This window comes from Pseudorca crassidens, chromosome 13 (assembly GCF_039906515.1).
Source record: "Pseudorca crassidens isolate mPseCra1 chromosome 13, mPseCra1.hap1, whole genome shotgun sequence".
NCBI classification, from domain to species: domain Eukaryota; kingdom Metazoa; phylum Chordata; class Mammalia; order Artiodactyla; family Delphinidae; genus Pseudorca; species Pseudorca crassidens.
Genome location: NC_090308.1, coordinates 67,148,919 through 67,162,310, shown reverse-complemented (window position 1 = coordinate 67,162,310; position 13,392 = coordinate 67,148,919). Strand labels below are relative to the sequence as shown.

General features: G+C 38.4%; 1 protein-coding gene across 3 annotated transcripts in view; it reads right to left on the bottom strand.

Annotated features, from left to right (window-relative positions):
- Positions 1-13,392, bottom strand: part of RNGTT (RNA guanylyltransferase and 5'-phosphatase) — a 219,463-nt gene that overhangs the window by 18,243 nt on the left and 187,828 nt on the right. Inside the window, exon 15 of one of the 3 annotated variants that reach the window (XM_067702602.1) lies at positions 9,714-10,363. The exons of the other annotated variants lie outside the window; for them this stretch is intronic. Within the exon in view, the coding sequence (XP_067558703.1) occupies positions 10,253-10,363 (111 nt within the window). The 3' untranslated portion in view covers positions 9,714-10,252. Of the gene's footprint in view, positions 1-9,713; positions 10,364-13,392 lie in introns of those variants that run through there. 3 annotated transcript variants of the gene reach the window in all.

Genomic DNA, 13,392 nt, shown 5'->3' with positions numbered 1-13,392 from the left:
ATTGTCTGTCCTTAGGAAAGGGCGAGGGCTAAGTCCCTGTTTTAACCATCACACAGTACAGCCTGGAGTTTCACCAGCAGATGAATGCTGGGTAGCCCCACTCCAGAGCCTGCTGATGGCACAGCAAACAGCTGAATTTAACCCCTAATTAATCATGAAATGTCAACTCCCAGTTAAAGAGGTTGGCAATGATTTGGTAAGTTAGGGGAAGTGGCAGAGTGAACATCTGGGATTTTTTGTTTTAATCTGACATAATAAAAGGAAAAGTAGCTCATTCTTACATTTCTTTTTGCTGGTTTTTTTTTTTTTTTTTTGGCTTAAATAACTCTTTAGAAATCGAAATCCAACAGAGAACAATTATGTTAATAACGCCAGGAAATCTGTTTGCTTTGTTATATTGGGCTTCAAAAGCACTTCAACTGAACTTACATTTGTGATCACAAGTAATGCCTGTTCTTAAATCCATTTAAAATGTTTACTTTATTACAGCTTGTTATAAACGTGAGTCTGAGATGCAGCGCCATGGCTGCTCAATTTCCAGGCCACAATTTTATGATAATCATATGAAATGTATTCCTGTGTCAACAGAACTGCCTAACAATGCCCCAAATGGGGTTGTTCACAGCGCTGGACGCAGGGTAACTGCTACAAGCAGAGAGCTCTTCACTGGAGAATTTTAACTGAGTTTGTAACATGTACTCTTTTGCTACACTTAGCTCAGTTTAATTACTATGATCTCAGAATAGAGTTGAGCTCCTACAAGAAAACTGACGCTACATACCGAAACGTGACTGGGATAAATGGGTTCTGTTATTTTATTGTATGGTTGGAGACTCTTTTTGGATAGCCTTCCAATACCAGAGGGGATGAGACTGGAGAATTCTTCTGTACTTGATGTCCCCCTACTGCACACAGTGATAATAAGGTACCTGGAAGATACCTTCTGTCACCCCGGCATCTCACAAAGGAGTAAGGGAACATGTAATATATGCAGATCCAATAACTGGAAACAGAAAATGGGTCTAGAGGTGCCCCTCCCTCTCCAATATTGGCTTCTCCACACACTCATGCCTTCCTCGCTTTCGTGACGAGTAGCCCATGTAACTGCCTAGTTGTTGGAGTTGAGACCTCAAGCAACACTTTCCCAACTCAGCATTTTTTGAGGCTCTATTACGCAGGTACCAGGCCAAGCGTTTTTACGCTCATTATTTCCTTCATAAGATCTATCCGCATGCAGTGGACCGTCTACTTTTTAGAGGGAGGGACAAGCATGTACTGGCGGGAACCAGGATCATGTGGGAGTGAGCCGTACATTATTTTTTGCTTCACTCTTTCGTTTCTCCTCCTAGGACCGCCTCTCTGAATGGATAACAGGTCTGTGCAAATGCTCAAACAACCTTAAGACAATTCACTTTTTATACCTCACTGTTTTAGAAAGAGTACCAAGCCCAGAATCCTGGCTGAAAAGAGAGCACAGGAGCTCACCTAGGCCACCTCTCTTTTTAGACTGAAAACACAGGTTCACAGAAAGCCTACAATTTGTCCAAAGCATATGGCTCTGCAGGGGCAGACTCAGAATGAGGGTCCAGACACCCGGCATTTCAGTTCCGCACACTGACCCTGTGGTCTACAAGACTATCTTTCACCAGCAAAATGGGTAACTCTGCAGGCCAAATTCTTACTTGCAGTTTTGCAAGTTTCACCAAAGAGGAGAAAAAGGTTTGACCCAGTTTATCTAATGTATTAAAAATAGTTTATATCCCAACCTACTATGGACACACACACATACACGTTTCATTAAACAATTTATATTCCAACTTGGTGCACTTTGCTATTTTTTTTCTTCTATTTCATTTCATGAAAACAAAAACAAACAAAACTGGTTGAGATCCACTAAACTGCTTTCAAGACCAACCACCAAAGTTAGAAAAAAAAAACCTCACAGAGGATTCTAATAATAATAATTTCAAACAACTAACAAGGAAGTAGGGGAGGCATTTTACCTTTTCTAGCGGGAACTGCATAAAAAATGGAGGCAGACAACCCTCAGGACAGCAAGCCAGACCCCACCGGCTGGCTCCTCCACCCTTCCCCACGCCCTCGCCCTTCCCAGAATGATACACTGTGCTGAGGCTTCCCTGGGCCAGGCAAACACGCTCAGCCGTTTCTCCAGTTGTCCCTCTCTGGCACAACATGATGGCCAAGAAGAGCTGATACTTGACTTTAATAATTTCAGATGACACTTTTCTCTAGAGAATTGGGTCTGTTTTGTCAGCTCCTGAAATACCACGTGATATATTATTTCAGAGTATAATTTCTTCCTTCTGTTTACATTCTCCCTCATTAGATGGTAAGCTCCTTGAGCAAACAAAACAAGGACCCTTGTTTTGCTCACTGCCAGATCCCACTGAACACAAAAGAGGTGTTCAATAAATATGTTTAAAAAAAAAAAAAAAAACCTTGATGAGCATTATACAAAGAAATTATAGAAGTGACATCAGATTTTGAAACATTCCAGCCACTATTAAATGATTTTCACCCCCTGGACTGGTCAGGCTCTCACATCATCCTCTCTTCCCCTCTGGCTAACCACCTCTCTTTTGTCAGGATCACCTTCTCTGGGAAACCTGCTCTGACTCCACAGACTCTCTGCTTCATTGATGTGCTCTCACAGTACCTTATTCTTCCCTTATCTTAGAAAAATGGCCTAGTGAATTCTCTACGTCTTCGGCTTGACAATAAGCTCCATCAGGATGGAGCTTTAATACAGTGCCTTGCACACAGTACATCCTCCATTAAAAATTTTACATGCAAACATGCATGAAAAGTTATGTACTTCTGGCCTGAAAAACCAAACCAAACCAAAATAGAATAAATCCAACCTAATGACCTGGTTACATGGGTAATTAGTAGTTGACTCAGTCACAGCTTTCTGAGTAGAAGTCCTTTTAAACCATGCTGCCACATAAAATTAGGCTTTTCCTTTGTGGATGTGGGTATGACTTCTAGTGAAAGAGGAAATAGGATGTCAGCTACTGGGGAGAACTGAAGGGGGAAACAGGGAGGAGAAAGTAAGCAAACACCATCCACCACGCATTTCTATGTCAGATGGAAAACAAACACACAAAAGTTTAGGCATCCCATTGCATCATATTCATTATAAACCAGGAATTTTCTGCTTCCTAAAATATTAAAGATAATGATGCATCCATCCACCCAGTATTTATCAATATTGTTCACAGTAGGAAAAAAGATAAATGTATCATTCCTTTTTGTATCAAATATACAAATAGGAGAAGCACTAGAAAAATACACAGTGTAAATATGCAAATTTTAACTAAGTAATTCATTTACATAGCCCCACTCACAGGAACTCAAACATCTTTGTTAACATTAACCCTTCACATTCTCGTGAGCTAGTTTTGCAAGATTCCTATTTTAAACAGTGACTTAGGACCCATGTAAATAAGGATAAATTCAAAATAGTTTCTGCCTTCCTGTCTGCCACTCTAAAATGAATCTACATTTCCTTCTTAAAATAATTTTCCATAATAAATCTTAAGAAAGATCTCCATCAAAATTTCTACAAAATCTGCAAATAGTAGGGTCAGCAAACTGTCTCAAGAAATATGATTTGCCAAGTTAGTTCAATAAAAATATTCAATAGGACACAAGCTGAAAGGCTATAGACCAAGAAAAGACATATGACAAGACACTGAGAGTCTGCCTTGAGGGTATAAAACGTTGGTTTCGAGTCTCTAATAATTGATCACTTTATTAATGATCCAACAGAGGACTTAATGAATAGCCTACTAATAGGATCTAAATTCAAATTCGAAGCATCTTTTGAATATCCATTAGGAAAAGTAATATAATGAAAATTTTAGAGAAGGTATATTTGCAGAAAATAAAATGTAACTTGGAAAAAATACAAAAGATGAAGTCCTGGTAAATATTTAGTATGTAAGGGAAAATGGAAAGGCTGTCATCACTGTGGAGAAAGAAATGATAGTAGACAGATTATCAGAAAAAGATTTAAAATAAGACATTCCACTATTTTTATATACTATTGTTATTATTAACAGTTCTCACCCCCTTTGACAGAAAGAGTCATATTACTGTAGCAGGAGGCAGAAGTTTGGAGGAAAGACTTTCTTGAAGGAAGAAGAAATATCCCACTGATGGATGAAGAACTGGGCTTAAGTTTGAGTAGGTTGCTAGGCTCTTTTTTCCATTCTTCTCTCTATATTCACCCAGAAAACTACAAAATGCCTGTATAAAGTAACAGGGAAGAAATAAACACAGAGGCATTCATTCCTTTGCATTTTTTTTTCTGTGTTTGGGGTGTGTGTGTGTGTGTGTGTGCACGCACGTGTGGGTGTGTGTATGATATGTATGTTTATGATGTATACATATTTTTTTCAATTTTAAATAACAAATGCAGAGCTTTTAGAAAGCCTGTAGGTGATATTTGGATACAAAAAAATTTCTAAAATGGAGACAGAGTAATAAATCAAACCCTGCAATTGAGGCTCAGATAGAAACAGAAAGCACCTCTGTCATTTTTTAACCTTCCAAGGCCTAAAGACGAACAAATCCCAGCCCTCAAACACACATATACAACTGCCTGTGCAATGAGAAAGTGACAGATTCAGGAGGAGATTCTACATTCTTGATAATCAGCCCTGTAATCTTTCCTCTCCCCTATACCACACTGGCCAACATACAATTTAATTTCATCATTTGGATGTGTGTGATTATTTTTATTTATAGCCTCCAGATCTGCAGATATAGAACTTGTGGTTTCTAGTATTTACTCTACCTGAAGGTGTATCACAGGTACAACACTCTCCTGCTCTTTGGAATGGGAGTAGGGGTACTTTCTCCTTTTTAAGAGATACAGGTCATTTGCACAACAAATACTTCTTCAGCTTGTATTATTGTACAGTCATATTCTGATGAGTCCAAAGAGCTTCCCCTACCACCACCTGAGGGGAGGGAGGGAGGTGGGAGGACATTTGTATCAGAAAGAGACCAACCACAATTCCTCTATGGCTGGGGCCATCTTCTAGCACCCGCCCTGCAGAATGAGCAGGAAGGCCTCTTCCGACTGCTATCTCTGACACGCGTACTGCACGCGTACTGCTGAGCTCCTTGGAGTAGATCCAGTTCTTTTAGGAAAGCCAGCATGGTTGTGACATCTTGTAGACCTAACTTATTCTGAATTCTGCTCTATAAGGAAGACTGTTTTAGAGTAATTCCAATTTATTATTACTAATTAATATATCGCCCTTTGGTAAACCAGACCAAATTTATAAGGAAGAGCAGACATATGTTACAATGAGGTCACAGACTGTGTTTACAAAATTCAGACAGCTAGTGACAGAAGGTTTCAAGCTTACTTTCCCCTGACTCCAAAGCTCTTAACCATGTGATCTGAATAGAATTCTCAAGGCATTTATTTTATTTGACTTTGAATGTCTTCACTTTCTTTTATAAATCCTTAAAGTCAAATAATCATAAATGACTGTATTTTAGTTTAAAAAGGATGCTAGACATGATTTACTGAAAAACCGTATTTTTAATTAAAAAAAAAAAAAAAAACTCTTTTAAGACAAAGACGAGAACCCCAAATCTCATACCCAGTCCTGAGATCCTTCCAACATACCAGACTGCTTCCTTTTAACTTCTTCAAATAACCACACAGAGTGCAATTTAAGGACAATTCAGTATTTTCCTCACCTTGCTAGATTACTGAGACAATTTAGGAAAGAGAGTGCTACAAAAGAATATAAGGAACTGTGGAGTAGGTAGAACTAGATTAAAATCTTGATTCCAGTGCTTTTGACACATTTGTGGTGTGCTCCGTGCTGTACAAGCCTTAGGCTCTATGCTACGCCACTCTATGCTGTTCAATTTTTAAGCCATGTAACCTGGAGCACAATGCCAGATGGTTCCTATTGGGTCTGCATGAGTTAACCTATGTAAACCTTTTGGTAGACATAGGGGGCTGCAATTCTGTTAGCCTGCTTTCCTGTTATTTCCTGGGGTTTATTCTGCACTCAATTTATGTTAGGAAAATATGATCATGTATTACAAACAGAAGAATTCTTATTCTATTTCTGTTAACTTCCATTTTAAACAACAAGAAAATAAAACTAAATAAACTGAAGAAACTAAAGCCCATGCAGTTCACCTTGACTCATTCAGTATATGCTTTACTGAATATGCTTTATAGAGCATATTTATATGCCTTTATATAGCCTAAAACTATTAATGGTAGTAGAGGAAGGCAAACAACTGACTGGTTTATTTTCATTCTATTCTTTGTTAACCTGAATTGGAAAAGTGGCTATTCCACGAGGTTATTTATAAATTAAAACCAAAGTGATACCTGGCTTTGAAACAATACCTTGAACTCAAAATCAAAATGCCTCCTTAAGTTAGAAGCCTGCAGCACAGACAGAAACTCTCAAGCACAGCCACATGCTCTACTTTTTTAGAAAAGGTGTATCAAGTTTTAGGCAGCCCAGGTTCCCTAGAAGCATACCTGTGGTGTTAGTTATGTACTCAGTTTCTCATGTCACAATTCCTCATATGAAAGAAAAATGTAAAAAGATCAGAAGATCCTAATGTTCTGGATCCCAAGGTGATAAAAGAACAAGGTCCCTATTTGTAATGGCTCATTAAATGCCTTAGAGAAGAAGTGATGGGGGGGTAGAAGGAAACACCATTTTTTAAAATGACTTTTATAAGCCTAGATTTGTGCTAGATGGTTTATCCACACTATTCTATAGAATTCACATCATGATTTTAAGAAGCAGATGCTGTCATTTCCATTTTATAGATATAAAACCAAGGTACATACATTGGATGAGAATCCCACCAGATTCGTCTAGTTCTAAAGTCTATCCTAAGGTTCAGGGATTGGTTTGCTTTTCAACTGAATGGCAAATCATCCTTGTGCAATTTAATAGATTCATGAAAAAATTTCCATAAAGATCTCTAAAAGCTAATTATGAAGTTAATCCCACACCCCATAAAGGGCATAAACATGTCTCACACACCAGCCTGCCACATTTCTCACAACTAAATTTCAGCAAAAAAGCACAAGAGCCAAAACAAACTAAAAAACTGAAGGGTTCTATTTTTTTGGATAAGATATACTTTTTCTTTAATCTGCCAGATTTCTCTATTGGTTACATAGCATGAGCAATTTTCTCACAGGAAATCTCTTGTATTTATAGCAAGCTAATTACTCTCTAGAAGTGACTGTCATATGTATGTGGATGGTTTTGGATTCAATTTTGTCAAAAGCTGGGAAATTAATTCATGTCTCATCCCATGCAAGCCTTATGTTTTAAGAGATTAAAAGCCACTGCAAAGACCGATTACCAGGGAATTTCTGAAGACTACCCTTAATTTAAAAATACATTAATCTACTTCTTTTTGGATGATATAATCTACGAGCCTGTTTGTTATGGTCAGCTCAATGTTCTACCTAATTGTGAGGGAAATACCTGTTTATTAGAAATAACAGCTTTTTGCTTTAAAGTTCAGACCAAAAAAGAAAAAAAAAAGAAAGCTTGCATCTTAATCATAAATGTACTGCATTAAGACATAAAAACAAAAGATTCCAGCAAATAAGAAGCTCACTAATTTTATATACCAAAAGCTACAATATGCTATTTACTACACAATTAACTGTTTTCTCTCAAGAGAGAGATGTAAGTTAACATTTTGTTGAAATATATTCCCGTCTGCTGAGCTTCTTATTTTGTACCAGCAAAAGTGAAATATGCTACTTTTGCTACTGTCAAACAAAAAACATTTAAATGATTACCAATTTTGATTCTTGCTCTAATTTTTTTCAGCTGCATATGGTAATACATTTCAAAAAATGATGTCAGGGATGCCACTTTACTATAGCAAAGTATTAAAACAGACATTTGGTGTTATCAACATTTGCTGCACCCCTGAAGAACAATATGGGGAACTTTTTTTATTTTAGAGGAGGCGACATCTACTTCTAATCTATATTGAGTCCCTGTAAAGCATGTGCTACTACCGTAATAAAGGTCTCCAGCAGTTATGAGGCTTTTGTATAAGTGACCCTAAAAAGTTTAATGGGTTTCCAAGACCACTCATCAACATACAGAGAGCCTACTATTCACCTACTTCAGTCTGTGTGATATATACTTTCTCGATTCAAACATGGAAAGTTTCAGTGGCAAGTAAAGACCTACGCGTGTAAAATCTTAAAAGTTAATCAGAATTCAGGAAAATATTAGATTTCACAGGCAGTATATATTATTTGCCAAGTAAGTGACACAAATCATATACCACTCCCAGAAAAAAAGGATGGCTCCTTCCCAGATATTGGCTCATATCTCCCGTACAGTTCTTATTGTATTATTCTTTTTGCTATTAAGCTATTTGTACACATACCTTAAGAGCCTAGAATAGGCAGATTTAAAATTTTTCATTTCTGAATCCCACCACGGTACTGAAAAATACCCAGCACTTGGTACATGCTCAATCAATGTTTACTTGAATACCTGAATAAATGAATGACTGGTGACGATGATAAAGGTGATGAAGACAGCAGCCACACTCAGGGTCAGGTGATGTCCTAGGTGCTTCGCATGCATTAACTAATTTACTGTTAGTTTTCTCTTGGTACTTTACAAATGAGGACACTGAGGCACAGAGGGACCAGCTTGCCCCGACTCATCTAACTCCTTCATGCCCTTCAAGTCTGGGCTTAAAAGGTGACTTCTTTAGGGAGGTCCTCCCAACCCATGAGACAAAGCTACAGACACTTGCCCTCCATCCAAACAACCCCTTTATCTTCCCTATCATTACAGTCGTCACTCCTGAAGAACTGATTTAATCAGCAGTCTTGTACATTACACAGTGAGCTCCATAAAGGCAGGGACCATGTCAGTCTTATTCACTGCTCTAACTCCAGTGCCTATCAAAGTGCTTGGCACATAATGGGTACCTAATAAATTTAAGCTTCATGACTGAGTGATGCAGGTAGCCATTATATTTTCATTTAAAGAATAAGTAACAAACATGAGCAAATCTGAGGTGATCTGAAAGAGTCAATATAACTGCCCAGTAGGCATCTGAAGATTCAAAACTGTGGTTTAAGAGAAGAATGAGGTAAAGATTTGAGAGGCATCTTCAGGCTATTATTCCATGGCTATAAATGATCACAACAAAACTGTGACACTATGGTTGACCCATTTCTGAATACATATTATTTGTATATTAAGGAGAACCCAACATCTTATGTTTCTGTTGTAAGCCCCCAAAAGAAAAATTCCAAAAGGGGCCTTATTAAATAGTAAAATTAATTAAGATGAAACTATTCTTTAAGAGGTTCCTCTTTTTTTTTTTTGCAGTACACAGGCCTCTCACTGTTGTGGCCTCTCCCGTTGTGGAGCACAGGCTCCGGACGCGCAGGCTCAGCGGCCATGGCTCACGGGGCCCAGCTGCTCCGCGGCATGTGGGATCTTCCCGGACCAGGGCACGAACCCGTGTACCCTACATCGGCAGATGGACTCTCAACTACTGCGCCACCAGGGAAGCCAAAGAGGTTCCTCTTAATAACAGTATAGTGCCTTTATGAGAGTGCCTGGAATCTGCCATTAGCATATTTCTAGTTTGGTAGAAAAGCTTCCAGCTTATATTAAAGCTCCTGTGTGTTTTCTTTTGTTTGTTTGTTTTTTTTGCGGTACGCGGGCCTCTCACTGTTGTGGCCTCTCCGTTGCGGAGCACAGGCTCTGGACGCGCAGGCTCAGCGGCCATGGCTCACGGGCCCAGCCGCTCTGCGGCATGTGGGATCTTCCCGGACCGGGGCACGAACCCGTGTCCCCTGCATTGGCAGGCGGACTCTCAACCACTGCGCCACGAGGGAAGCCCCTGTGTGTTTTCTTTAAGATGACCATGGTGAAGCTGAAATACACTGCTACCGTGATTATACACCAGAAGCACTCAAGGAGTAGAGATGAGTCCTGTGTTGTAGGGACAAGCAAAGCGTTTAAACCTGCAGATGTACCTAAAAGAGGCATATGGATTATAAACCACACTACACCGCTACTGTGACAACAAATGTGAAAACTCCGGCAAGGCACTGGCTGACAAGAGAATAGAAAGCAGAACTGGTTCAGTCACTCTGCTTGACAAACTTGAAGATACACCTATGTTACGGGAAAAGTATTGTAAGTTTCAAACCTGTTTTACGTCACTTGATGCAGCTGTGAGTAGCAGTGACAGAGACATCAACTACTGCCACCGTGAAGAAAGGGAGACGGTGAGGAAAGGCAGCAGCGGGCTCACTGAAGAAAAGAAACCACTGCAAGTGAAAGAACATCATTTCTGAGCAGAGCTGCTAATGCTTTTTGCCTTCTTGGCCGTATTTACACTTATACAGCCAGTAAGCAGAACCACATTCAAATATTTAGGACCACGAGAGCAGCATACGTAATTAAGAGAAATAAAGGGTAAGTCTGTAGGCCCTTCCAGCAAACAAAACAGTACCAGTAGTGCAGTACTGTCTTAAGGCAAATATGGCAGAATTAACACCTCCTTATTAAAAAAAGAAAAAACAGGAACACAATGTCAGTGAATGAAAGTACTACACTTTTCCAGGAGGATGTGGAGACACCTTTAGGCCCACTGGTCAAAGCTTATGGATGCATATAATCAGGTGCAAATTAAGGTGATTGATTTAACAAGCTTAGTCACCTAATTTTCCCTAGAAATTTTGGCACTTTTTAAGTTACTCACAGGAAAAAAAAAAAAAAGAAGCAAGAAAGGAACTGCCAGAATGTGACTTTGAGAAATAATAGCTGACAGCAAATCACCAACCCTGAAGCACAGTAATCTTGGGCCACTTTCTGAGGCAGTAACTGGCTTAAGAGATATTAACAATTCCTGAAGCCATCACTTTATTAAAGTACAGGCAAATAGTCCAAGACAATACTCAAAATAAAAGTTCTATAAATTATAGGACACTTTAAGAAGGTATGGATACTTCCAATTTATCAAATGAAAAAATTAACATAAATGCTTGCTTAGAAAAGGTACATGGGAAAATTTTCATTAAATGATGATGTTGTTGGGTCACTGATCTCTCTACCATCTTGCGTTTCTATAGAGCTTGCTCTGTTCAATGCACTGTTGTTGTATGGGCTGATCCCTTGGAATACTTTTTTCTTTTTTTTTCGTGGTACACGGGCTTCTCACTGTTGTGGCCTCTCCCATTGCGGAGCACAGGCTCCGGACGCGCAGGCTCAGCGGCCATGGCTCATGGGCCCAGCCGCTCCACGGCATGTGGGATCTTCCCGGACCGGGGCACGAACCTGTGTCCCCTGCCTCGGCAGGCAGACTCTCACCCACTGCGCCACCAGGGAAGCCCCCTTGGAATACTTGATCAACGTCTCCAATGGAAAATTTAAGTCAGCAATATTTACACAAAAACAGTGTTGTAAAGAACAAAGGGAATGGGCTTAGGGAGTCAAGAAAACCTGCGTTCAGATTCAATTGTATCATTTACTGGTTTGCATGACCACGGGCAAGTTCTTTAACCTCTCTGTATCTCAACTTTCTCATCTGTAAGTAGAAATAATATTTACTTTATAAGACTTTATAAATATTAGAAGGTATAATATGTCCTGGGCATATAATACGTGCTCAATAAAAATGATTTCTTTGCTCTTTATAAAAATACCTTATTTTTTTCTATTCCTAGTACAATTAAAGTCATATGTTACCATTCCATTTATGCCATAGATGTTTCTGTAAATGATCACTGATCTTAACAAAAACATCTAACTTTAAAAATAATGTCAAAGGTTGTTATTTCCAAAAGAAAGAATACATATCAAACCAAAAATATGCAAATTCTATTACTGTGTAGTATATCACTAGAGTTCAGGTTTCTGCTTCCAGATTACCACGCAGAAACACTGAAGGAAATGTTTAATGAAAATGGTACACTAGAAGAGCTAGATTTTTAGACCTATTTATGTATTATTTATAAATAAATATTATTTATTTTTAAGTCAATAATAGTCTTGATGCTATGTTTTTAAAGTCACAATTTTGACGGTAATTCTCTAAAGAAGCTGTGAATGCAACAATAAAGGGTCAAATATCACCTTCAATGGGAAGAAAGGTATAATGAACTGATTTCTTTCTCACAATAAAAATCTGCACTGAACAAACCTGAACCAATCAATCTGCCGTCTTTTTCCAGGATACAAATCTCCTGTGAAAACTATGTCTAACAGACTTGGGCTTAATCTTAACTTCTCAAGACACACAAAAAGAGATGAAAATAACTGAAATAACAACTATGGAAAGGCAAGATCTTCCATGACTTGAACTGTCAGATTCAAAAGTATAAATAGTCACATTAAGAAAGGTTCTCTAGGGCATTCATTTCCTGTCACAAATAATAGTTCCACTTGAACAGCAAGAGAATATCAGAAAAAAACGAATAGAAACATTAATTTGAACTATTTTTATATTAGCTCTACTTCAAACAATATGAAGAAGATATAAAAATATTTTACTACCTGACAGTTATGACTTTAGGAATCCAGGACCCTTTTGTCATTGTCCATGGCAGTGAGCATTATTATTAGTTACTTTAGCTGGGTCTAAAGAAGCCATCTGAAATACTGATACAAATCAGCAAGAAAATGTCAGTTTTTGATGGTGAGTTTGGTTCTCAGCTAAAATTCTGGTGTTTCTCTAAAAAGGTATTAGTCCCTGCCCAGTTCCAAATTACAAATTCTTAAAGCGGTCTGTATAGTTTTGCTGTTAGTGTGTTTTTTTTCTTTTTAACTCTCTAACACCAATTTACCTCTTCAACCATATCTCGTATTACTTCCTTACATAAACTTTTTCTTTTATACTCAAGGCAAGACTTTATAGTTCCACTCCACACTTTGCATTTTCTACTTCCCTAAAACACCTGTCATTCTCCTATTCCTCCAAGGAGTAAACAGAGAAAGATAAAGTCTTTCTTACACACACACACACACACACACACACACACACACACCCTACTATTCACCTAATTGGTAGGACAACACAGTTCTCACACACACACACACACACTCACCCTACTATTCACCTAATTGGTAGGAAAACACAGTTCTTATTTCCTTTGTGAATCCCACTTCAACTACCCCAGCCCAGAGTTTTTCCTCAGCTTTGGACATCTATAGCTAATTCCAAGCATCCGACACATCACATCCTACCTTCTGTTGTTAATTATCTTTTTACAAAGAGATTCTTTGCATCTCACCAGTCAGACTATAAATAAGTTAGGGGCATATAAAATATTTTTTTTATTTTACGGTATTTTTTATT